Consider the following 26,604-nt stretch of genomic DNA (forward strand, 5'->3'; position numbering starts at 1 on the left):
ACAACGCGGCTCCGCCGCCGCCACTCCCCCCACATTCCAGAGGCCGCAGCGCCGTCTCCTTCCTCGCATTCCTGCCCCCACAAAGGAGTCCCTCCGCCCCCCGCACGGCCGCGGGGAGGAGGGGAGGCGGCCCGGCGCCTCCGAGCGCACATTCCTCCGCCGCGCGCGCCACCGAGCGAAGCGCCGCGGCCCCCGGACCGCGCGTGGCCGGCGGAGCGACCCCGGGCCCGGCGCCGGCCCCGCCCCACCCCGCGCCCAGGGGTCCCGGGGCGGGCTCCGGGCTTCGGGCGGACGATGCGGCGGCGCGGCCGGAGCGGCGGCGGGAAGCGGAGGCGGAGGTGACGCGCCGGGGCCGGCGGGCCGGGCCATGCAGCGCTCCCGGGCGGCCGCGGACGAGGCGGCTCTGCTCCTGGCCGGGCTGGCCCTGCGGGAGCTGGAGCCGGGCGGCGACTCTCCGGGCCGGGGTCGGCGGGGGCCGCGGCCCGGGCCGGCAGACGAGGCGGCCCAGGCGTTGGGCCGCAGGGGGCAGGGCGGCGGCGGCGGTGGCCCCGAGGCCGGGGTGGACGGACTGAGCCGCGGGGAGCGAGGCCCGCGGCGCGCGGTGGCCCCAGAGCTCAGCGCGCAGCCGGCGGGCAGCCCACGGGCCAGCCTGGCGGGCTCCGACGGCGGCGGGGGCAGCGGCAGCGCCCGCTCCAGCGGCATCAGTCTCGGCTACGACCAGCGCCACGGCAGCCCGCGCTCGGGCCGCTCGGACCCGCGCGCGGGCCCCGGGCCGCCGTCGGTGGGCAGCGCCCGCTCCAGCGTGTCCAGCCTCGGCTCCCGCGGCTCGGCTGGCGCCTACCCGGACCTGCTCCTGCCCGGCGCCTGCCCCGCGCCGGCTCGCTCCCCGGAGCCCGCCGGGCCGGCCCCTTTCGCTCTGCCTTCGCTCCAGCTGCCCCCGGGCCGGGAGGGCGGCCCGAGCGCGGCGGAGCGGCGGCTGGAGGCGCTGACCCGAGAGCTGGAGCGGGCGCTGGAGGCGCGCACGGCGCGGGACTACTTCGGTGAGCGAGCTCGGCCGCGCCTCCCGCGCGCCTGGGCACCGGGGCCTCCGCTCTCCTCGTCGGGGGTTGAGGACGGCCTCCGGGTAGGCGGCCGGCTCTGTCGAGGAGAGCGCGAGATGGGCCGGGATGCGAAAGGAGCGTCTCCCTCCCGAGGGGCTGGGAGCCGGCGACGTTTGTTCCCGCAGACTGTGTGTGTTTGTGTGTGTGTGTGCGTGTGTGTATGTATGTGTGAACCACCAGTTCTGGGGCTTGTGCAGAGCAGTGGCTTAGCCTCTGGGTCTCCGGGCCCGGAGTTCTGGCATCATTAGGGGATGCGTTGCTCCTGAGAGAAAACGTCAGGTTAATAAGCAGAATAAGCTATTTTCGAATAATTTCTTCTTAACTCTCGGTACTTGACTTCAGCTCATCGTATTCGGTGCTTTGTGATCAGCTGAAGCTGTTTTAGGGCCCCGCGGTCCCGGTGTCTTCCTTCCCTCAGCAGTACGGGCCCTGAACAGGGCAGGGAGGTACAGGGCAGGGAGGGAGGCGGCTGGCCAGATGCCACCGGGGCCCACCTGACCTGAGGCTTTGATAATGGTAGCGGCTGGAGGTAGAGGCCGAGGGACGGGAAGCCCACCCTGAGTGGGAGGGAACTGAGCTGGTCACACTGGGCTGGGCTGTGTATATGGCATGTTCCCGAAGGGAACGCTACTTCGCATCATTTGCAAAGGTCATCAATCTCTGACATCCTGCTTTGCCCAGTCTGACCTTGGCCCTTTGATCCCATCCTTTGGACAACTCTTGGGACTCTTAGGCTTGAGGTTCTGAGAGGAGGCTTGGGGAGGGGCTTCCGTCCCTCCTTGACTGATAAGCAGGCACCTGGCTTTGGAGGGGGTGGTGGGTATCATGTCTGGGAATGAGGCCCCTCCTGGGGTTTGTCTTTCATGCATTCATTCCAGCTGGCAGCTCCGGACTGGCCCGAACTGGATCTTGAGAGAGAAGGAGGTTGTGGACGACTAGTCAGTAGGGGCATTCCAGCCAGAAGGAAGAATGTGGGCAGAAGGAAGCAAGTAAGGAAGTGGACGGTTCAGTTAAGCTCCCAGGGTTGCAGCCCAGGAGGGGTCAGGTGGTCAAGGGAGTGTGTACCCCACAGGGGTGTTCTGCATTTGAGAGGGGACCTGTTCATCTTTGAGCATCATGGTAAGAATCTGTGGTCGGGTAGGTCCCGTGGCTGCTGTCAGACAGCCTGGGAGCAGGGTGGTGACTTAGGAAGCTGTTGTCTGTCATACCAGGTAGGTGCTAGGAGCAGAAGCTGAGTGCCTTTTGAAGAGAACAAGTTTCCAGCACTCTCCACCGGAGAAGCTACCCCTTTTCCTGTCCTCACTCACTGCAGGGCCTGGGCAGGGGTGTGTTCTCTGGGCCTCTGAAGGTACTACGGAGCTTTTCAATTTCTTAATTATATCTTTTTATTTTTAATTGGAGGATAATTGCTTTACAGTGTTGTGTTGGTTTTTGCCATACAACAGTGTGAGTCAGCCATAGGTATACACGCCCCCTTCCTCGTGAACCTCCTTCCCGCCCCCACACCTTCAGGTCCCTCTAGGTTGTCACAGAGCACCAGGTTGAGCTCCCGGTGTTATACAGCAGCTTCCCATTACCTGTTTGCTCTACATGTAGTAATGTGTATGTTTTGGTGCTACTGTCTCAATTTGTTCTACCCTCTCCTTCCCTGGCTGGGTCCATAGTTCTGTGCTCTGTGTCTGCGTCTCTATTCCTGCCCTTCTAATAGGTTCATCAGTACCATTTTTCTAGATTCCATGTATAAGCGTTAATATATGATACTTGTTTTTCTCTTTTGACTTACTTCACTCTGTATAACAGCCTCTAGGTCCATCACTGGAACTGGCTCAAATTCATTCCTTTTTATGACTGAGTAATATTCCATAGTATAGCCTAGGTAGCTTCCAGGTCCTGGCTATTGGAGACAGTGCTGCAGTGAACATTACTCCTGAGTTTTTGTAAACTGAGGAGGCCAGGCCTGGGCAGGTAGTGGGAGAAGTGAAGGGGCTAATGGGTTGTCCTTTCTGAGGGGAACTGCTGTCACATGGGAGTGGGGGGTGACTGATGATATAGATCTTTAGGGTTTTTGTTTTTTTTTTTTGCACCACATGGCATGGGGGGATCTTAATTCCCTGGCCAAAGATTGAACGCACACCCTCTGCATTGGAAGCACCGAGTCTTTACTACTAGACTGCTGGGGAAGTCCTGCTCTTCTGTTTTTTTTTTTTTTTTTAAGAGAAGTCAGATCTAGGTTACATTTTCCTGATTTTTAAAAATATGAGCAGCTATTTACTTGAACTGCTAGTATCTTACTGCCTTTATTCCACCTTTTAGAGGTATAAATGCAGTAGTTTCATACACGTCCACTTGTATGAAAATAACATTTTACAACAGGAAGTCTGCAGGTAGCATAGCTCAAGTGACCTCTGATAAACCTCACCCTCAGTGTGTTTCTTCCTCTCTGTCCATCCCTTTTTCTTGGCCCTAGAACCCACTCACCTCTTGGCCCTGCTCTGTATTTCGTGAGCATCTCTTCTGACCAGGTTCTGCTGTCACGAGCCAGCTAGCAGCTTCAGGATTTGCCTGAGGGTAAATCCTGGGTTTACCCCACACCTGGATCTGCCTCAGCTCAGCTGTCTTCAGTTCTGACTGCAGCCTGCATCTCACCAGTACCTCTGATTCCTCTAATCTCTGCTCTGCAGAACCCTGGCTCGGAGTCAGTGCTGTGGCCCCCTTTTCAGTTGCTGTACGAGGCAACAGAGTCGTGGTCTTCAACCTCTTCACGGTACCGCCTATCACCCTAAGCCTTGGTCAGCTCCCTCTTTTAGTCCCTGAACAGCCTGTCTCTGTCCTCAGTGTATTTTTATTAAAGTGGTACAAGCTCATATTAGTTAAAAAAAAAAACAGAACCAAAAAGCAAATAATAATAAGGTTATAATTTCCCCTCTTGCCCATCCTTCTGTTTTGCTTCCCAGGGGCAGCTGACTTCTGTCTCTTTCACTGTATATTTTGGTAACTTAGACAAAAACAAGGTCAGGTTTTCAGAGTTGATGGAGTTGATGGACAAGAATGAAGGTGTGAGGGTGGGTCATTTTCACTTTAGAAAGATAAGTCTGGCTGCAGTTTTGGAGATGGATTATTAGGGGCCAGGATGGGATGCTGTAAGGAGACTGTTGAAACAGCAAGTGGAATGAGAATTGATGATGCTGGATCAGACCAGTGGGAGCGAGGGGAGAGAATGAAGCCCATAGTGGGAGACACAGAGACTGGATTCAGAGTCGGAGGTGAGACAGACAGGGTAGATCTGGACGCTTCCCTAAACCTGGCTACACGGAAGTGCTGTTTCCTGAGCAGGAACCCAGAGCTCTGTTCTGGGCCTGCAGTGGTCTGGGAAGTGGATCGGTGGCTCGGGAAAAGTATCTGGGCTGGGCAGAGTGCCAGGAGCCTTGGTAGGAGTGAGCAGTTGGGAGCAGATGGGACTTCCCCGGGGAGATGGGGTAAAGCCACGTGTGGAGACCTGCAGACATGGTGTGTTCGGCTTCCAAATTCTCAAAACACGAAAGTTGATGATTTATTTCTCCATGGAAAGTTTTCATATATAAATCCAGATTTCTAGCTTTTCTGGAAAAATCAGACTGTCTAGCTGGCCCTGCCTTCCCACCTGGTAGCCGTCAGTGGAGCCAATGGCTGTGACCTCCCCCGGCCATGGCTCTCTCCTCCATTCACCTGGGGCCTCATCAGCCACTTTTACGTTCCTGCCTGATTTGAGAGCATCTGCACTGACTGGCCCTTTCCTGGGGAGACTTAGGCATGGGAGGTCCAGGATGGAGCAAGGGATTGCCCAGTAGAGCTGGGAAGAGAGAAGAACCAGAAAGCCAGGCAGGTGTAGGTCATATCCTGGGGACCGGAGAGGAGGGGAATGCCCCTGCCGGCAAGACCAGAAGAGGAAGTCCATAGAGCTCACCGTTAGGAGATGATGGGGTGTGGACTGAGCTTTCTTACTTAACTGAAGGGAGAGGGAGAATGGGGTGGCTGATGGAGGTTTTTTCATTAGAAAAAGGTGGGAGAGGCTCAGCCATGCTAAATGTTAAGCAGAGAGATGTGATGGAAAGCAGGGGGGAAGGGGTGAGGGGAGTGTGTCCTGAAACTGCCAGAGGACTTAGGGTCCAGGGGGCCCATCTTAGGCCCTTTGTGGCCTGGGAGACCTTGGGTGAGTCTGAGAGAGAAGCTCTGGTGTCTGGGTTGGCCACCTTCAGTCCAGATCCCCAAACGGGCTGGCCAGAGAGTCCCTTAAGCTCATGCTGGCCTTTGCCCTGGTATTGCTGGTCAGCCCTCTTTTTTACCACCCCTCCCTTGCCTGCTTAGCACCCCACACTGGGGTGGTCCCCAAGTCCACCTAGTTTTCCCTACAGAGCAGCTTCCCTCCATTTTTTCCTTTAAATCTTGGCTCAGATACCACCTTATCACTGGAGCCTTGTCTGACACCCTCTTTAAACTTTAAAAATCACACACTCAGATGTATTCCTGTTTGTTTTGGCCACACTGTGAGACACATGGGATCTTAGTTCATCGACTGAGGATCAAACCTGTGCCCCCTGCATAAGAAGTGCAGTCTTAACCACTGGACAGCCAGGGAAGTCCCTAGATATATATATATATATAGATATATATATATATATATATATAAAATTTTTTTTTCTTCTTTTTAATGTGGACCATTTTCAAAGTCTTTATTAAATTGTTACAATTTGCTTCTGTTTTATTTTTTGTTTATGCTTTATTTTTTTGGTGCAAGGCATGTGGGATTTTAGCTCCCCCAACCAGGAATCGAATCCACACCCCCCTGCACTGGAAGGCGAAGTCCCAACCACCAGCCGCCAGGAGGTGCCCCCAGACATACTCTTAATCAGCCGTCTTTTCCTCCATAGCACTTTTTTCTACCTGAGCTGTGACTTACCTGTTGTTGTCTGTCTCCCTCCACAGTCTCCTTGTGGGTGGGAATTTGGTGCCTTGCAGAATCTCTGGCACTTAAACTATGCGGGGCATCAGTATCCATGTGGGGACTGAACAAGAGATTAAACTGACTTTACCGTTCAGTGAGGGAGGTGTGGCTGGGAGGGTCAGGGCTCTGCCCTCTTTGTGTCTGTGTGGTCTTCATTCTTTTTGGTTCATAGACAGCAGAAGGAATTTCCCCCAGTGTGTTAGCAGGTCAAGATGAAGGGGCTTAGAACAACTTTCTAGTCATAAATGTGTCCTTGTAATTTTGATGGCACAGACAGTGTCACTTAGCTCTGACTTGCCAGGTGTGCTGCTAAACTCTATGAATCCTCAGACCACAGCAGCAAACCCTAAGTAGTGGTACCCTTGTGTGTGTGTGTGGGTGTGTGGGTGTGTGTGTGTGTTAGTCGCTCAGTCATGTCTGACTCTATGCGAACCCATGGATTGTAGCCTGCTAGGTTCCTCTGTCCATGGAATTTTCCAGGCAAGAATGCTGGAGTGGGTAGCCATTACCTTCTCCAGGGGATCTTCAGACCCAGGGATTGGTTGGGTCTCCTGCACTGCAGGAGGATTCTTTACCCTCTGAGCCGCCAGGGAAGCCCTAATGGTACCCTTACTATCCCCATGTTAGCCATTAGTACTGGAGCCATGAAGGACTCTGGAGTTCCCCTAGCCCAAGCTCACGTGACTGGGGAGCACTAGGACTGGGAGTCAGATGCATAACTGTTCAAGTCCACAGTCATGGCGCTAACCGCTGCTCTCTCCTGCATCTTCTTCCATAGGCATTTGCATCAAGTGTGGGCTTGGCATCTATGGAGCAAGGCAGGCGTGCCAGGCGATGGGGAGCCTATATCATACTGATTGCTTCACCTGCAACTCCTGTGGTAGGTAACATTCTCCGTTTCCAGCCCTCTTGCACTGTGAACCCTCTTGTGCCTAAGTTCCAGGCAGATGGATCACCCAGCTCTGGCCTAGGCTGGAGTGTGGAAGAGGCTGAGTCATGATGCCTTTCCTTCTGGCTTGGTCTGTTTGAGGGCCCTATGCGCCTGGGAGATCTGCTGGACCCTGGGGGTGGGGATATGTGGGGACAGGGAAGAGCCTTTTGCTGGTCATTGGGAAAAGCTGCCCCTCTAACCCTTGTTTTTGGTCTTTTTTAGAAAACGGTTTATTTTTGGCTGCTTCAGTTCTTAGTTAGCACGTGGGGTCTTCGTTGTGGTGGGTGGGCTCTTCGTTGAGGTGCATGTGGTGCATGCGCTTCTCTGGTTGCGGCTTGCGGGCTCCAGAGCCGCAGGCTCAGGAGTTGCAGCACAGGGGCTTACTTGCCCCGAGGCATGTGGGATCTTAGTTTCCAGACCAGGGATCGAACTTGAGTCCTCTGCATTGGAAGGTGAATTCTTAACCACTGGACTGCCAGCAACGTCCTAAGATTTTTTTTTTTTTTTTGATGTGGACAGTTTTTAAAGCCTTTATTGAATTTGTTACAATATTGCTTCTGTTTTATGTTTTTTTTGTTTGTTTGTTTGTTTTTACCACAATGCATGTGAGATCTTAGCTCCCTAACCAGGGATCGAACGCACATCTCCTGTGATGGAAGGGGAAGTCTTAACCACTGGAGCACCAGGGAAGTCCCCGAGCCTTGGCTTTGGAACCTCTGTCCTGAGCAGTGTACTGATGTCTCCTGGCTGCCTGGGTGGGGCTTGTGGAGCCAGTGATGTGCCTTCTGCCTGCCTATATATGGGGCTAGTATTTTTTTTCCCTGCAGCTTATTTTTTGTCCCGATTTTACACATGGTATAAAATATAAACATCAGTTAACTTAAAAAAGTTATAAAAAGTAACTATAATTCAACCAACCTAATAAATCTACATTCTTGATGTTCTTAGTGTTCTTTCATACTTTGCCCCTGTGCAGACATCTTTTATTTATTTACACAAAACATTTTAGTATTTTATAGTATAAAAGTGTAATATGTGCCAAGTATTAAGTCAGATAGTCCTGAGAAGCAATTTTTGCAATAGCAGAAAAGCACTTATCTTCCTACCCCTGGTGTCTTTCACTTGGTATTTTGTTAGCAACTTCTTTTAGTAGACACCTCCAGGTTCTGACAGTGCACACTGCTGTTTCTTGATGTATCAGTTTTAGAAATGATTTACTTGAGCTTTTTAACCATGGTTTACTTGAGTTTGCTGTGGTAAATGAGAAATAGATTCTTTTTTATAATTTTATGTATTTCTTTGTTTTTGGCTGTGCTGGGTCTTTGCTGCTGCCTGGGCTTATCTCTAGTTGAGGCAAGTAGGGGCTACTCTCTAGTTGCAGTGTGCAGACTATGACTTCTCTTGTTGTGGAGCTTGAGCTCTGGGGCGTGTGGGCTTCAGTAGTAGGAACTCCCAGGCTCTAGAGCACAGGCTTAGTTGCTCTGTGGCATGTGGGATCTTTCTGGATCAGAGATCGAACCTGTGTCTCCTGCATTGGTGGGTGGATTCTTTACCACTGAGCCGCCAGGGAAGCCCTCAGAATAGGGGCTGTTTTTATACTGACTGTTCTCCCTTCTCTCCTTCCATCTTCTCAGTATAGTCATCATAAGTTGTGATTAAATCAATAAACTAGGTTTATATTACTATATTATGTGACTTTTTAAATGTTATTTATTGCAGAGCTAAGAATTCCACTGTGATTAGATCTCCTTTGTTCTGTAGTCATTTACTTTTCCTGGAGTTTTTTCTTCTTTAAACTTTTCTTCTCCATGCATTGTCTTGACTTTTATCTTCAGGTCTTTCCCCACCCCCTACCCCCAGATGTTCCATAGTAGCAGGCATTCTTTTGAGTTCCCCTCTTGGGAGTCCCGGGTCTCTGTAGTCCGAGCCTGCGGTCCTCTGAACCCCTGTGGCGTGTTCATTCTGTACCTTCACGTTCCCATGTATACTCTTTGGATTGAATCTACAGTCTCCATAAAGCTTTCAGCTGCAGGTAACAGGAAGACTTCTGAGGAGGCTTGAACTCTTAAGAATATTTCTTAACTCAGTGAACTGGGAGCCTAGAGATAGGACTGGCTTTAGGCTGGGAAGAATCTAGAGGCTTAGGCCTTAAGAAAAGCTTGGCTGGGTTTCCCTCGTGCTTGGCTTTATCCTTAGGGCAACTTCTCTTATGAAACGTCTGAGGCAGCTTGAGACTCGCAGCTTGAGACTCGCATTGCCACACCACTGGTCTGAAGAAAAAGTGGGCATTTCTTCTGGTCATGTTTTTGGGGTGGAGACACTTCTTTCCCAGAAAACACCTAGCAACAGTCTTCTTGCATGTCATTGGCCAGATCATCTCACCCATGGATTCCTGAACCAATCCCTGTGGCTGGGGGGAGTGCTATGATTTGATTGACTTTACTTGCCTGAGTATTGGAACCAATATAAGGGAAGAAGACTTAGCTTTATACTAATCAGGCCCACCCGTGGATAAGGGGGGTGAATTCAAGTTTCCCTTAAACACAGCAAGCTGCCTGAGGTAAGGCTGGATACTGAACACAACTTGGATAAGTAGGGAAGACTCAAAGCTCTGAAACCACCCAAAGAGTGTCCAGCGTTTTGCTTTCGTTCTCTAAAAAAGGGCATGTGAGAGGTACATTTTCAGAATTCTGGTGTGTCTAAAATGCCTTTATTCTACCCTCACAATTTATAGTTGACCGAGAATAGTCTTCCAAATTGGAAATAATTTTCAGTAAGCATTTTGTTTAGTGTGTGTGTGTGTTTTTCCTTTTGGCTGCACCACATGACATGTGGGATCTTAATTCCTCCACCAGGAGTGGAGTCCATGGCCTCCTGTGGTGGAAGTGTGGGGTCTTCACCACTGGACCACCATGGAGGTGCCTCACTAAGCATTTTATAAGTTGTAGATTGATCTTCCAGAAGCCATGGCTCCCAAATTTTGATGCCATTCTGAGTCTTATTTTTGTGTGTGTGACCTGGTTTTTCCTTTTGAGAGTCTCAGGAAGATGGCTGTCACTGCTCCGGCTCTGATAGCCTCTGGAAAGGGCCGTGAACTGCACAGTTCCAGGGAGTGCCATTTACGTAGATGCAGCAGGAATGGTGCTCTTGAAATTGTGCAGTGCAGCAGCTGAGCTTAGGATACTTTATTTATGTTTGGTGTAGGCTGTGTGCCATTGGTTGTGTTGGGCACACACACAAAGTCCCATTAGACTGGAGACTTGCCCTTCAATTCTGGGAATTTTTTCTTGTACTATTTGTTTTATTTACTCCTTTTTTTCCCCTCTTGAATTAAATTCAGCAGTGTATGAATCAAGATAATACATTATGACCAAGTTGAGCTTATCTGAAGAATACGTGAGTATTCTTATACAGTATACAGTAGAAAACTCATTAATGTAATTCACCTCATTAACAAAGAAGAAAAACTTTATAATCGTCTCAATAGGAGTAGAACAAGAGGTCAGTAAAATCTGACATTCACATTTTTAAAAATAATTTTTGTTTATTTATTTTTGGCCATGCTGGGTTTCATTGCTGCGTGGTTGCTCTCGTTGCGGCAAGTGGGGGCTACTGTCTAGTTGCAGCCTGGGCTTCTCATTGTGGATGCTCCTGTTACTGTGGAGCACAGGCCCTAGGGCACATGGGCTTCAGTAGTCGTGGCTCCTGGGCTCTAGAGCACAGGCTTAATAGTTGTGGCACACAGGCTTAATTGCTTCTTGGCATGTGGGGTCTTCTGGATCAGGGGTAGAACCCATGTCTCCTGCATTGGCAGGTGGATTCTTTAGCACTAAGCCACCTGGGAAGCCCTGACATTCAGTTTTTTTTTTTTTAAGTTTGTATATTTGTTTTATTTTGACTGTATCAGGTTTCAGTTGCAGCAGGCAGGATCTTTCGTTGGCAGTGCATGGACTATCTCGTTGTGGTTCCAGGGCTTAGCTGCTCTGTGGCATGTGAGATCTTAGTTCCCCTATCAGGGATTGAACCCATGTCCCCTGCATTGCAAGGCCGATTCTTAACCACTGGATCACCAGGGAAATTCCTGACATTCAGATTTTAGCAAGTTAGAAATAAAAAGGAACTTTCTCAACCTGGTGAGAGTTGTTTACTAAAAATCTATGCAAACATCATACTCAGTGGTAAAATATAAGGAAAATGGACGTTTAAAAGAGGAAAGGACAAAGCCTGCAACCATATCTTCTGTTCAGCATTGTACTGAAAGTCCTAGTCATTGCACTAAGAAAAATAAATATACCATATTCATGTAAATATTTATGAATATATCCATATTCATGTACTATTGAACATGGGTATATTCAATGCCAGTTTTTTTTAAATTGATCTATAATGCATTGTAATTTCACTTAAGCAGGTTTTCATGAATTTGCCAGGCTAATTCTGTAATTTAAATACAAGAGCAAAAGGCTAAGAATAGTCAAGATGATCTTGACAAAGAATAAGTTGGGCAAGCTTCTACTACCAGGTGTCAATATATACCGTATAGTTGTATTAGTAATTTCATGTGGTCCTGGGGCAAGGATAGACAAATACACCACTGGAACAGAGTGGAGAGTTTAGAAACAGACCCATGTCTGTGTGAAAACTTAATTGATGATAGAGATGGCATTGCAGATGGTTCTGGGAAAAGTGGTTATCCATATAAAATAATGAAATTAAATCCAAGTGGATCAAATACCAAAATGTGTAAAGAAAAACATGATAATTTTATAAATAAATATAGAAAATTACCTCTATCAATATTTTGGTTAAGAAAGTTTTTTTTTTTTTCCCACTCACAAAAATCACCAAACTTAAGAAGAAGGGATTGACAAATTTGGCTACATTAGGGTTAAAAAACTGGATTTGTTAAAAAGAGACTGACAGTGAAGCATGTGGGAAAACAAACCATATACTGCCACAATCATAACTTCCAAGGATCATTTTCCAGAGTATTTAAAATATTTCACATATCAATTAGGAAAAAAGTACAGATAATTTAAAGTGTTCTTTTATAGCTTGATGGGTTGTAGGTATGAGTTTTATTTGTCTGGGATTCATTTTGACTCCTGAATCTGAAAACTGTCAATATGAGAACAATCTTAGCTATTTTATTTTCAAAAATTTCCTTCTTTCCCATTGTTTCTATTATTTACTTATAAAATTCAAATTAGAAATATCAGTCCTTGTCATTCTATCCTGCTTTTCCCTTAGCCACTCCTTCATGTTGTCCTTGTCTCCTCTGCCTTTGCTGCATTGTTTCATTTCTTCAGATCTGGCTTCCAGAACTGGGAGTCTGGATCTTGTGAACTTGTCAGCTGTGTGTAGCTTTAGTATGTGCGGGTGGTTACCACAGGAGACAGACCAGTTTATAATCCCATTGGCAGTGTATGAGAATTCCAGTTTTTCCTTATTCCTGCAAATACTTGGCATTGTCTTTTTAGCCATTCTGGTAGAGGTAGAGTGATATCTTTCTCTTTTTTAATTAATTTTTTACTTGGAGGATGATTGCTTTTCAAAGTTGTGTTGGTTTCTGCCATACTGGAGTGATACGTTAATGTGATTTTGCTTTGAATTTCTCTGATGAATACTGATGACTCATGCACTTTTTCATGTATTTGGTGGTCATTTGAATGCCTTTCTGTGTAAAGTACCTGTTGAGTCTTTTACCCATTTTATAATTAATTAATTAATTAATTTTTGCCTGTTTTCATTGCTGCGTGGGCTTTCTCCAGTTGTGGCAAGTGCAGGCTGCTTCTCGTTGTGCTGCGTGGGCCTCTCATTGCAGTGGCTTCTCTTGTTGCAGAGCACAGGTTCTAGGACACTTGGGTTCAGTAGTTGCGGCCCTGGGGCTATAGAGCACGGGTTCAGTAGCTGTGGTGCCCAGGCTTAATTGCTCCATGTTGTGTTGGATTTTCCTGGACCAGGGATCAAACCCATGTCTCCTGCATTGGGAGGTGGATTCTTTACCACTGAGCAACCAAGGAAGCCCCTTTTTGCCCATTTTTCAATTGGGTTGTTTGACTTTTTCTTAATGATTTCTGGGAGTTCTTTATGCATCTTGGATAAAAGTTTTTTGTTGGTTATATGTGTTATAAATTCTTTTCCTCATCTATTCTTGCTTCATTATTTTCTTCGTTTTTGGCTGCACTTCTCGGCTTTTGGGATCTTAGTACCCCAGCCAGAGATTGAACTTGGGCCCTAAGTAGTAAAAGAGCAATTTTAAACACTGGACCACCAGGGTTTTCTAGTTTGTGACTGTGGAAGTCTGTCTGTGGGAATTCATTGAGGTGTGTGTTGAAGGTGCATTCTCCTAGGGAATTTTTTTTTCCCACTTACCAATAGGACAAATTTTATAAGGGAATAATTCTCCAATAAAGTTGATATAGTTCTAAACTATAACATGTTTTCCAGAAAACTTAAGGAGTGTTTGAAAACGTATGAGCAGGGGCAAATATATATTTTCTGAGAATTCTTATTACTTGTGGATTTGTATTCATGTAATGTATTGCAGTGGAGAAGGAAATGGCAACCCACTCCTGTGTTCTTGCCTGGAGAATCCCAGGGACAGGGGAGCCTGGTGGGCTGCCGTCTATGGGATCACACGGAGTCGGACACTTCTGAAGTGACTTAGCTTAGCTTAGCTTAATGTATTGCAGTACCATCATAATTCTTTTGATGCACAAATTGTCTCAAATTTGGCCAGAGAAGTCCCTTCCTGCTGGCTCCTATGCCATTTTGACAGGTACCCACTTTGTTCTTTGAACACTGCTTTACTCTGGCATAAGATATACTCGGTTTATCTTTGTTTTCATTTTTAATTGAGTACAATTTATATATTGCTTAGCAAACAGATATTAAATATATAATTCAAAGATTTTGCATAAGTATGTACATGTATGCAACTTACACCCCTAACAAAGATACAGGAAAAAAAAACACAAGAAACTTCTGTCTCCCCTTTTCTCCAGTTGATCTCCATATGATTCCCCCATCACATCCTTTCAACCAGTGTTCTAATTTCTACCACCATACATTAGTTTTGACCGTTCTAGAACTTCATTTAAATGCAGTTAATAGGTACTATTTTCTTTTTTTTATAGTGGTTCCCCCCCTGTTTTTGCTAAACATTTTTGTTTTAAATCCATGTTGTTACATGTATCAGTAGTTCCCTCCTTTGTATCACTAAGATTCTGTTGTATGAATATATACCACACTTTGTTTTTCCATTTAACTGTTGGTAGATACTAGGTTGTGCTATGAACATTCTAGTACAGGTCATCTGTGGACAAATGTTTTCATTTCTCTTGGGTAAATTCCAGGGAATGGAATTTCTGGGTCATAGGCTAAGTGTATGTTTAATTTCATAAGAGACTGCCAAACTATTTTCCAAAGGGGCTGTATCGTTTTAAACTCCTACTTGAAATGTAAGAGAGTTGGGTCATTCTACATATTAGCCAACAGCTGGTATTTCAGTCTGTTTAATTTTAGCCGTTCTAATGAGTGTGAAGTGGTAGCTCACTGTGGTTTTAATATGTATTTCCCTGAGAACAGTGAGGTTTAAGCATCTTTTTTTCCTTTGTTTCTTGGCCATTTTTTTCTTCTTTTGTGAAGTCTATTCAAAGTCTTTTGCCCTGTTGTGTTTTTTTAAAAATAATTTTTAATTTTGTTTTTACTCCCTTTTTGTTTTTAAAAATTCTTTGGCCTTGCCATGTACCATATAGGATCTTAGTTCCCCACCCAGGGATTGAACCTGCAACCCCTTCACTAGAAGCTTGGAGTCTCAACCACTGGACTGCCAGGGAAGTTCCTCTTTTGCTCAGTTTTTAAATTGGGAGTTGTCTTTTATTGTTTAGTTCTAGGAATATATATGGTAAAATTTCTTTTTAGATGTTTTGTGAATATTTTCTTCAGGTTTTTTTGTTTGTTTGTTTTATGGTTATTATTTTTGTGACTTAAATTTTTCTGTCTCCCTTTAAGTCATGAAGATAGTCTCCTTTGTTTTTTTCTAGAAGTTTTAGGTCTCTCATTTTTATGTTTAGGTTAATGACTATTTCATCTTCTGTATGGTATGAGGTAAGAAATTGAGTCTTTTTTTTTTTTTTTCCATATGACTGTCTGGTTGTTTCAGCACCATGTGCTGGAAAGACTTTTGCTTTCCCGCTTGCATGTTTCTTGAAATATTTATGGGTCTATTTTTGGACTCCATTCTGTTCCACTGATCTTTTTGTCTCTCCTTACCAGAATATTACACTGTCTTGACTTCTGTAAATCTTAAAATAGTCTTCTTGTTTTGTTGATCTTTTTCAAGATTATTTTGGCTATTCTAGGTTCTCTGTATTTCTATATAAATTAAAACATTGGAACATCAATTTACACAAAAGAAAGAGTGCTGGGAACTTGACTGGGTGGCACTGAATGTGCAGATCAAATGGGGCAGAATCAGTATGAGAACATTTGAAGCATGAAGATGGTTGTCAGGAACTATGCAGGATCTGAGATTTTTCCCCATGTGCAAGCTGACAAGTTAGCCTGCCAGTGTTTCATGGGTGCTGGCTGAAGACACGACCCTCCGGGGGAGATACTCAGTGCTGCAAGCAGTGTGAGCTTCACGTTTGCACTGGTTCTGTGTGCCCTCCTTAGTCCCACAGTGGTGATGTGGGTACCAGGTGTGCGCTGCCTGTGCATTGGGTCTGTATGTCATGGCTGAGGAACCCTGAGCTAAGGGAACCCCAGGATTTTAGAATGGGCTGCCAGCAAACCTGCTAGATTCTTCTCCCAGAGAAGCCCATTATCTTTATTAGATTGAACAGCAAACAGACTTGCCCTCTGCTTCAGAGGGAGATGCTGTCTCTGTCTTCTAAGCAGTTTGCTCCATAGATATCCTTGGAAAGATAATCCAGAATGAAAGCTACCAGCCCTGTGTTTGAAAGATGTGTTAAGAATGGAATCGGTCCAATGGAGAACTGTCTTGCAACAGTGGTATATCTATTTATTAGCTCTTTTACAGTTTTTTCCAGCAAACTTTGGTTTTACTGAGTCAAATCAGACACATCTTTCATTAAACTTATTCCTTAGTATTTTATGGTTTTTCTTCAGGTGGTATTATAAATGTATTTTTAAAATTGTAAGTTTATTTTCCAATCACTTGCTGCTAGATTATAAAAATATTTTTGGTTTTCATATACTGACCACCTTTACTACAGCTTGGCTAAACACACTGATTAGTTTTAGTAGTTTTTTTTTTGTATATTTCTTATGATTTTCTATATAATAAAATTGTCATCTGTGTTTAAAGACTTTTTTTAAGCAATAATTTTCAGTTCACTAGATGAAACAGACTTGCAACATTGTCAGCAGGAATGCAAAGTAAGCCATCTATAGCAAATGATAAGGATAATGGGCAAAAAGGAAAAAGCATACATTGGAAAAAAAGCTTCTCTTGAAATAAAAAATCAAACCATTATTATAAAGGAATTTACCAAGAACTGCTATATTTCCCCCATCCCATTTGCTGAAAGTTAACAAGAGCATCTAGCACTTTATGTCCCTGTCAGAAAAGGCAGATCAGAGCATCCTAATGCAAAAACAAAGAAGAAAATCCCTAACCCCTCCCCTATACCATAGAGGAGTTCAAATATAACTGTAACTCCAGAGTTATAGTTCTGGAGTTATAGTTCACTATAACTCCCGAGTTCAAACTCAAAAAGGAGAGTTCACTGTCTAGCACTTCTAGTATACTGTTGATTCCTAAGGGTAAAAGTGAAAAAAAAAATTTAACTATTAACGTCTGGTGTTAGCTATGGGGCTTTCCTAGATGTGCTTCATCAAGTGGAGGAAGTTCCCTCTTGTTACTGGTTAGGGGCTGTCATCTCCTGACTAATGGGAATGCCTCTCATAGCTGCTGGCAGGTCTGCTGGGGCTGTGGTTTGGATTTGACAAGTATGCCTTTTTCTTTTAAAGTTTTTTTTTTTTAATTTATTTAAACTAAAAAAATACCACATCACTCATTTTTCTCATCCCCAACCCCCTGCATCTTGGAACAGCCAAACTTTTCTCTGTATCTATGTTCTTGTGTGTGTGTGTGTGTGTGTGTGTGTGTGTGTTTTAAAGATTCCCTGTATAAGAGAGGTCATGGTGTATTTGTGTTTCTTTGTCTGACTTAACTTCACTTAGTATATAATACCTTCCAGGTGCATCCATGTTGTTGCAAATGACAAAATTTCATTTTCATCCTTTGTCATGGGTGAATAATAATATTCTATTGTGTGTGTGTGTGTGACAATTTCTTTATCCGTTGCATCCATCAGTGGATGCTTAGATTGTGTTCAATATCTTAGTTATTGTAAATAATGCTATAGTGAACATAGAGATGCAGATATCTTTTTGAATTAGTTTTCATTTTCTTTAGATAAATTCTCAGAAGGGGAATTGCTGGATCATACGTTAGTTCTATTTTTAATTTTTTGAGGAACCTCCATATTGTTTTGCACAGTGGTTGTACCAATTTACATTACATTCCCACCAACAGTATATGAGAGTTCCCTTTTTTCTACATATTAACCAACACTTGTTATTTCTTGTCTTATTGATAATAGCCATTCTAACGGATGTGAGGTCCTTTGTTGTAAATTGGTCAACTATATATATGTGTGTTTATTTCTGGGCTTGCTATTCTGATTCATTGATCACTGTGTCTGTTTTTATGCCAATAGCATACTTTCAAATTATTGTAGCTTTGTAATACAGTTTGAAATCAGGGAGCATGATACCTCTAGCTCTGTTCTTTTTTTTCAAGGTTGCTTTGGCTATTTGGGATCTTTTCTGTTTCCATATAAGTTTAGGATTATTTGTTCTATTTCTGTGGAAAATACCATTGGAATTTTGATAGGGATTGCGTTGAATTGATAGATTGCTTTAGGTAGTATGGACATTTTAATAATACTGATCTTGCAGTCCATGAGCATAGACTATCTTTCCATCTTTCTTGTTTGTGTCTTCTTCAGTTTCTTTTGGAGAAGGCAATGGCCACCCACTCCAGTACTCTTGCCTGGAAAATCCCATGGATGGAGGAGCCTGGTAGGCTGCAGTCCATGGGGTCACAAAGAGTCAGACATGACTGAGCGACTTCACTTTCACTTTTCATCTTCATGCACTGGAGAAGGAAATGGCAACCTACTCCAGTGTTCTTGCTTGGAGAATCCCAGGGACGGGGGAGCCTGGTGGGCTGCCGTCTGTGGGGTCGCACAGAGTTGGACACCACTGAAGTGACTTAGCAGCAGTTTCTTTTATTAATATCTTATAGTTTTCAATATACAGGTCTTTTACCTCCTTGGTTAAGTTTATTCCTAGATATTTTGTTCGTTTTGATACAATTGTAAGTGGACTGTTCTCTTCTCTTCTCTTCCTGATAGTTCATTATTAGTTAAAGTAACACAAACACCACATTGTTATGTATTGATTTGGTATTCTGCAACTTTACTGAATTCATTTATTCTAATAGTTTTTGATGGAGTCTTTAGGATTTTTTGTATATTTCATCTGCAAATAGTGATAGTTTTACTTCGTCCTTTCCAATTTGGATGCCTTTTCTTTCTTTTTCTTGCCTAATTGCCCGGGCTAGGACTTCCAGTAATGTGTTGAATTAAAGTGGTAAAAGTGGACATCCTTGTCTTGTTTTTGATCCTAGAGAAAAAACGTTTTACTTTTCACCATTGTATATGACATTAGCATGGGCTTCTTATATATGTCCTTTATTATGTTGAGGTATGTTCCCTCTGTACCCATTTTATTGGGAGTTCTTGTTATGAAAGGATTTTAAATTCCATCAGATGCTTTTTCTGTATCTATTGAGATGATCACAGGATTTTTATCCTTTATTTTGTTAATATGATGTATCACACTGACTGATTTGTGAATGTTGAACTATCCTGGCACCCTTGCAATAAAGGATACCTTTTTTTAATATATTGGGCTCCTTTACCTGGTGAGAGTTGTACTTCTAATGTTTTTAGATTAAGAAATTCATTCTGCGAAGTCTGCTCTTGAATTCAACTGAACTTAAAGCAAATGTTTTTTTTTTAAATTACCAGAACTTCAATTTACATTTGATAAACAGGTCTTCATATATTTGTTATGACAACTTCTTATGACAGTTTTGTCAACAACATATTCTTAATTTTTAAAAACTATTAATTACTGTAATGATAATAACATAACATTAGAGGGAAATTTAAAAATTTGTCTGCATCCATTTCTCATCTGTTGGAGGAGGGTGCTGAGAAATGGCAGCAGAGGCATCATCCCTGGTTCCAGTGGTCCAGGGACCGCCTTCTCTATCCTCATCCTTGCAGGGAGACGACTTCGTGGGAAGGCATTCTACAACGTGGGTGAGAAAGTGTACTGCCAGGAGGACTTCCTGGTGAGTCAAAGCTGTGCCCTGGCTGGTGCTGTGGGTGGGAGCAGGGGCAGGGACCCTCCTGAGTCTCATGGAGACCTGAGGCCAGGAAGCAGATGCTGGCTGGGCAGTGAGTGCCCCTTTGTCATATAACATCCTGGATCCTGTGTCCCCCTCCCAGTACTCCGGGTTCCAGCAAACGGCTGACAAGTGTAGCGTGTGTGGACACCTCATCATGGAGATGGTGAGAACCTCCCCCAGGCTCCTGGAGCCCCTCTGACATGCGTGGAGTCTGAGGACCCCACCCTTTCACCTGTTGGAGACCTGCCAGGGGCTCAGAGCCAGCGTGTCTTCTGGGGGCTGTGCTGAGCCTTCCACCTGCACTGACCCTTCAGTGCCTCCTGCCCCCAGATCCTGCAGGCCCTTGGGAAGTCCTACCACCCAGGCTGCTTCCGATGCTCGGTATGCAATGAGTGCCTGGATGGGGTGCCCTTCACTGTGGACGTGGAGAACAACATCTACTGTGTCAGAGATTATCACACGTGAGTAGCTGGTGCTGTGGAGCAGTGTGACTCCCGTGGTTCCTCTGCCTCCCCTGGGAGCATTTTTCCAGCCTGCCTGTCTGTGTTCTTCATTCTTGGCCTGTTCACTTCCTGCCTCCACTGTGTACTCAGTGGTTGAGGTGAGGCACGGGTCTCTGCCTGGAGCCATATGTCTTGGTCTTCTCCTCCCCTTGCCTTTGCCTACAGCCCCTTCTCAGATGCCCCATCTCGTGTCTCTCTGCTCCAGTGACCAGGTCAGGACTTTTCTGCCTGGAATGGGAACTTGGGGTCTCTGCAGAGTCTTTTCCTGCCTGTCTGGTACCCATGTGACTAGGCAATCCATTCTTCCTTGCTGTGGCTCCAGGCTCTGCTCTCAGACCTCTGGTCCTGTGCTGCTGCCTTGCATGGGGGTGGTGCTAGGCCTTGGTTCCTGGTACTTGGTGTGGAGCCAGGCTTTGCAGGATCTCAGCTAGGAGAGACCCAAACCTGGACATTAGGGGGCAAAAACTCAGGAAGCATGAGGGAGAGGCCAGGGAAGAAGCCATCTGGAGGAGGTGATGGGGTGGAGGTGAATTGGGGAGCCACAGAAAAGGCCAGTGCTGAGAAAGCATGGCAGAGAATGCTCCTACCTCACTCTGTCCACACAAGGAGAGAGGGCTTGTTGTTTGGGCCACATCATGGGCTACTGTGGGTGGACCTGTCCTTGTGCCCTTGACCTCTAGTCATTCAGCTGGTCACTTCTGGTTTCCTTTATTCCTCCAGGGTTTTTGCACCAAAATGTGCCTCCTGTGCCCGTCCTATCCTCCCTGCACAGGTAGGAACCACTCACCTGGAGATGGTCAGGTGCCTGGCGCTGCTGGTCCTGCCTGGGTGGGCCCCAGGTCTTGGGCCCCGGTGGGAGGGACAAGCAGGTGCTCCTGCCCCATCGCCCTCTGGGCAGAAGGATGTGTATAGGAGGGGGACCACCCAGGGCACACAGGGTGCAAGTGTTCCTGCATGAGTCAGAGGGACATGGTGGCCCCAGCTTCTCAGCTGCCTCCCCCCGCCCCTCAACTCCATTGGCCATCCATATCAGGACTGTCCCCCAAATCTGTGAGCTCACAGCTGAGATGGTGGGCGGAGCAGATGAAGAGAAGGGTGCAGTCTGTGCAGGAAACAACCTTTGTGGGTGCAGCTCTCGGCACTGGGTTTTCCTCATGTGCTGGCTCTGTCCCAGCCTGCTGTGTCTGGGGAACCAGACTGGGAGTGGTCTTTCCTGACTCCAGAGAACTGATGCCCATGCGGTGTCTCATCAGCAAGCGTGTATGCGGTCAGCTGCAGGTGTGGGGGGAGGCCTACGGCACACGCACAGCCATCTGTGTGCACCCACCGATGCCTGTTCCGGCCCCGTGGAAGCACCCGTGTCAGTGCTCACACGGGTGTGAACGCACAGCCCCCGTGACAGGAGCACGTGTAGGTGTGTGCCCACCACACAGTTCGCCTCACACCCTGTTTCTTCTTCCAGGGCTGTGAGACAACCATCCGTGTGGTGTCCATGGACAGAGATTACCACGTGGAGTGCTACCACTGCGAGGTGAGCCCGGGTCCCCCAGAGGGCTAGTGGCTGGGGCAGCCTCCCTCCTATAGAGACCTCGTCCTCCCTAGGTGTTCTACGGGCCTACGTCTTTTTAATATTTCTTTGGCTGCACTGGGTCTTAGCTGCGGCAATGTCTAGTTCCCTGAACAAGGGTCAGGGCCCCTGCATTGGGACCAGAGTCTTAGCCACTGGACCACCAGGGAAATCCCCCACTTCCTCTTTTATGGTTCTACTCCATGATGCTAAGTCACTTCAGTCGTGTCCAACTCTGTGCGACCCCAGAGACGGAAGCCCACCAGGCTCCCCCGTCCCTGGGATTCTCCAAGCAAGCGACCTCATATGCCTATCCTCCCCTTAGTGAGCTCTTTCCCTCTGCACCGTGCCCACCCCCCCCCCCCCCCCCGCAACCCCGCCCAGGATATAGTTTCTTTCAGCTCAATTCTCAATCAAATTATTTCCACAGGATGTACAGTATCAGGGTGTTGTGGATGTAGAGAATAAAGACAGTTTGTACCCGCCAGAGAGACAAGTACTCAGGCAGTATTTAATAGAGTACCTAGGATGCCTTGGAAAATCAAGGAAGACTTTCTGGGGGAGGTGACACTCAAGATAAGATTTGAAAGACGAATCAGAGCTGGCCAAGGAGGCAGGGAGAAGGGCATTTCCAGGGAATGGAAGCAGAATTGCTAAGTGTGAAGGTGTGTTGTTTTGTGTCACTGGAGAAGTTGGCAGGATGATGAAAGGCCTGAGGAGCCTGCAGTTATCCTGAGGACAGTAGAGAAGGATCAAAAAGGGATGACATGATGTCATTGGGATTTTAGGAAGGGCACTCACCTTGCCATGCAGAGAATGAATGGAGAAGGAGGGGGAAGGAGCTGGGGTTCCCTGAGGACACTGGTGGAGTGAAATTGTGACCCTGGGTTCTGGGAAGTAGATGGAGTGTTGGTTAGATAGTACAAGGGACTGGATTTGGTCAGTGACTGGATGTGGGAATTTGGGGGTTGGAAGGTGAGAGTGAGGACCCCAGGAGAATGAGTGAAGATGAGAAGAAGGCATAAGATGTTCTCGCTTTTGGTAGCTAGAGACATCTGAACGGAGATATCCAGGAAGCAGGCGGATATGCTGGAGTATGAAGACTCTGGTACAGGGGTAGGAGTTTGGGAGTCATTGGCATATATAGCTCTTTCCTCTCTGATACTCTGTCCTGTGGTTTCTAGTTGCATTTAGCTCCCCAAATTCTCAATTAAAGAAGGCCAATAGGCTCTCTTTGAGTACTCTGGAAAATCTTTCCAAGTAGTACAGTAACTTGGGGCAGTTGTGGGGCTTGCTTTATTAGTTTCCCTTCCATCACTGGCCTGCCTTGCTTGGTGTTCTGAGTCTGAGAATCATTGTGTTTTTGCCCAGCCTTTTTCCTTGTTAAAGGCAGAATGGGAATTCCGGTCTTTGCTACTGTCAGGGCCAGAAGCAAGAGTCCCATCAGTCCCATTATGGTCAGGTACATGGCTGTTGAAGCCAGGGGAATAAATAAATGGTCTTCCAAGGAGAACTGTAGAGGAAGGAGTTGGGGCTCAGGATAGCCCAGGGAGCTCCCAGCATTCCAGGGACGCATACAGCCACACAGCAGGCCTAGAATGAGTGACCTGATCTGGCCAGAGAGGTAGGAGAAAAACGAAGTGTTGGGTTTCAGAGTCCCAGGGAAGAGCAGGTGTGTCAGTGAGAAATCTTTTGTAGGAATCTAGGGTCCATTTGGAACCAGGTTGTGTTGGTGGGACCATGTGGCCCAAAGGGAGTAGGAATCCTGTTGGGAGGATCAAGGAAGGTGGACTGGGAGCAGGCATGGCCTGCGGAGGGCCCCCGATCCTCTAGCAGCAGTAGGAGGGCATCTTGCTCTGCTGTCTGGGGACTTGCTGGGTCCCCTTGGGATCACTAAGGACAGTCCTTAGGGGAAGCCTGATACTCAGAGTCCAGGAGCAGGTTAAGCTGTGGGCAGATCACAGCCAATGTTTCAGGGCTGGGAGATGTGGTGCTGCTGTCCCTCTGGGGAGACCCCTGGATGGGAACGGGGGTCTCCAGGCCCCCTTCTTGTCCCCTCTCTCCGGTGTGTGGTGGTTAGTAGCAGGCCCAGTCAGGGGGCTGTGGCCAGACAGGACACGGAGGACATCTGGGATCTGAGCTGTTTGGGACATGAGGCTCCACGGCAGCAGTCCAGCTTTGTAATCTGTGGGCGGTGGGGCAGGTATTAGTCTCAGGGCCTTTGGGTAACAAGTGTCAAACCTGACAGGCTGGAGGCCTGAGTGCAGTGAGTGTGACCAAAGGGCCCTCCTTGGGGTAGGGGACAAAAGGAAGGAAAAACTTGTTCACCTGGTGCCTCACTGTAGCTCACAGCACACTATTTTCCATGTCTGCCCTTCACATTTCCTGTCTGTTATTTATTTAAACACGAATCACGTAGCTTGTTAAACAGAAAATTAGCCCATAATATATCCTGCAGTGGTAAAATGGTAAGATAAAGGACATAAAACAAAACTCCTTGTTTACTTTGATGTTTTCAGTTCTGTTCCATTATCTCTTAAGGCCACTCAAGTCAGCCATTTGACCTTCCCCGTTTCCCAAGGTCACCAATGACCCCCATGTGGGGATCCAGGAGACGATTCTCAGCTGTCCCTGCCCTAAGCTTGGAGTAACTGTCCTAGACTCTCCCCTCTCCTAGTCGCCCTCTTCACTGTGCCCTTAGGACAGGCTGTTTTTGGTTTGCCTCTTCTATTTTCCCCTGAAATCTGGGCACTGGTCCTCTTCTTTCCGCTCTTAAAGTTGGAGCTCCACAGCTCAGCTGTTCTCTTCCCTTTCCTAGTTATCTGCATTCCCCGTGGGAAACTCCTGTGGCTTTGTAAGAAGGGTCACATCTTTATGCTGATGCCCGAATTTACTGCCCAGCCCTGACTCCCAGATTGCAGGCTAGCGTCTCCCTCCCTCCCTCCTGGCTGGCTCCTCTGGATGTGCAGGAGGTTCTCCAAGTTGGGGTGTCCCAACACCGGGCTCCTGACCGCCTCTCTCCCAAAAGAGTAAAGGCCAAAGTCCTCTGGAGGGTGGGCAGGGTCCTACAGACCGCAGATGCACCTCTCCCTTGCTTACCCTGGAGCCGGGGCTGTGTTCTTCCCTAGGACTGCGGGCTGCAGCTCAGCGGGGAGGATGGACGCCGCTGCTACCCACTGGAGGGCCACCTCCTGTGTCGCCGATGCCACCTGCGGCGCCTCCGGCCTGGGCCACTTCCCTCACCTGCTGTGCATGTCACGGAGCTCTGAGCCGGGGCTGAGAGCCCGACCCTGGGGTTGTGTTTGTGCTTGCACGAGCCTGAGGTTTTGCGTGCGTGCCCATGCGTGCGTGGTTTTGCGTTGAAGCGCGCATGTTTTTCTGCGCAGGCGCGCGTTTTCTGCGTTCGCGCGTGTTTTTCTGCGTAGGCGCATTTTTGCGTGTGCGCTGGCGACGCGCGACCCAGGTCAGTGCCAGAGCTCTGTGTCAGGGTGGGCGCGGCGGCGGGCTCCCACCCCACCCTTATCCCCACCAGCCACCGAGCTGCTGTCCGAGGGGCCGGCCCCGCGGCGAAGCTATTAATATTTATTCACCGTCTGTGCCTCCTCAAGCCGCTTTTTTTCTTCCGGGCCCTGCCTGCTTCCCGCCCTTCCCCCCACCAGCGGCTTTCCCTTTCGGGACCCCCTCCCTGTGCCCGGTAGCCTCGTGGCGGGGGAGGCTCCCAGACCGGCTCTGGGTCGCGTAGCTGAAGATGGCCATTACCACGTGCAGGGGTGCGGGATAAACGGCCGCTGTCCTCCGACTGGCCTTGGGGCAGGAGCCAGTTTCCTTGAAGCGAAGGGGTCTGGGATCCCCTTCTAGAGCGCCCCGGGGCTGGGTGTGGCTTGGCAGGCGGGGATTTGGGGAAGGGCACGCGTATTTGTCTCTTAAGCGCCTTGCCTGCTGGTTGGGTGGGAAGGGTTCATTGTTTGGGTGGGGTCACTGGAGGGGGTGAGGAATGACCGCCCTCAGGGAATGGGGCCTGTGAAGGACCCCTGCCTTTGGCCTTTGGTCACTGCGGATTTTGGTCACCAGGATTCCGATGGGTGTTTACAGCCGTCATCTCGCCCTGGGCTCCTTCCCAAACCCTCCCATCTCAGCCTCGCTAAAATAACGCCTTCTCACTCAGAATTCCAGTCACAGGTCTCGGTCAAGAGAGACCGCGAGGGGGCGCCCTGCCCACTTGTTGCAGGAAAGCACTGTGTATTAGGCTCCACGACAAAAAGCATATGAGTTGACTTAAATTAAGTTTTTCCTTTGAGAATATTTTCATTTTCTTTAAAAGAATATAGTTTTCTTTTAAAACCTTGGTCCACGGTTGTTATTTCTTAGAATCACAAGCTCAAAAATGTCTAATTTGTGTAGCATACAGCTAGTGTTCAAATGGTAAAAAAGCATTGTAGTTTGACTATGTTTTTGTATAAACTCCTCTGAAATCTCAGGCTTTTGACTAGCGTGGGGTTTTGTTTGTGTCAGTGTCCTGAAAGCGGTGACCTAATGAAATGTGGTATGTGGAAATGTAGATTTTTCTTTTTCCCTCTGAAAGACACATCAGCATTGGGAAGCTTGGACTTCTCATTCATTCCTAATGTTGGATTTGCACTGGTGGGTGGCCCTTGCGGCTGAGAGACCCCCTAATCAGGATAACCATCACAGTGATTTTCATGGAATACTTTAAAAGTCCACTTGTTCCTATGAGAACTGAACCACCTTCTTTTGACTACTGTTCTTATCCATGTGTGAGATTTGGGGTCTCTCTTGTAGGGTTATTCATCTGGGGGAGCCCGGCTGTAGGAAGTGAAGGTTGTCAGGAGTGCCCTTGGGGATAGGTAGGAGGGGAAGTGGCAGCCATCAGGGTCCAAGCTAGTCTGAGAACTGGAACCGGAAGGCCCCCTAGTGGGCAGAGGGCGCAAGTACATGGTGAGTTTGGGAATTGTTATTTTAACGCAGAGGTTGTCCTGAGATGGGGAAA

General features: G+C 47.4%; 1 protein-coding gene across 1 annotated transcript; it reads left to right on the forward strand.

Annotated features, from left to right (window-relative positions):
- On the forward strand, window positions 1–26,073 carry WTIP (WT1 interacting protein). The gene is made up of 8 exons (XM_069549029.1): window positions 1–1,040; window positions 6,860–6,961; window positions 19,402–19,469; window positions 19,627–19,689; window positions 19,857–19,987; window positions 20,750–20,801; window positions 21,492–21,560; window positions 24,725–26,073. The coding sequence occupies exons 1-8, from the start codon at window positions 368–370 to the stop codon at window positions 24,863–24,865; spliced, it is 1,299 nt and encodes a 432-aa protein (XP_069405130.1). The 5' UTR covers window positions 1–367; the 3' UTR covers window positions 24,866–26,073.
- The last annotated feature ends 531 nt before the right edge of the window (window positions 26,074–26,604 follow it).

Source organism: Ovis canadensis, chromosome 14 (genome assembly GCF_042477335.2).
Source record: "Ovis canadensis isolate MfBH-ARS-UI-01 breed Bighorn chromosome 14, ARS-UI_OviCan_v2, whole genome shotgun sequence".
In the NCBI taxonomy this organism is placed as follows: domain Eukaryota; kingdom Metazoa; phylum Chordata; class Mammalia; order Artiodactyla; family Bovidae; genus Ovis; species Ovis canadensis.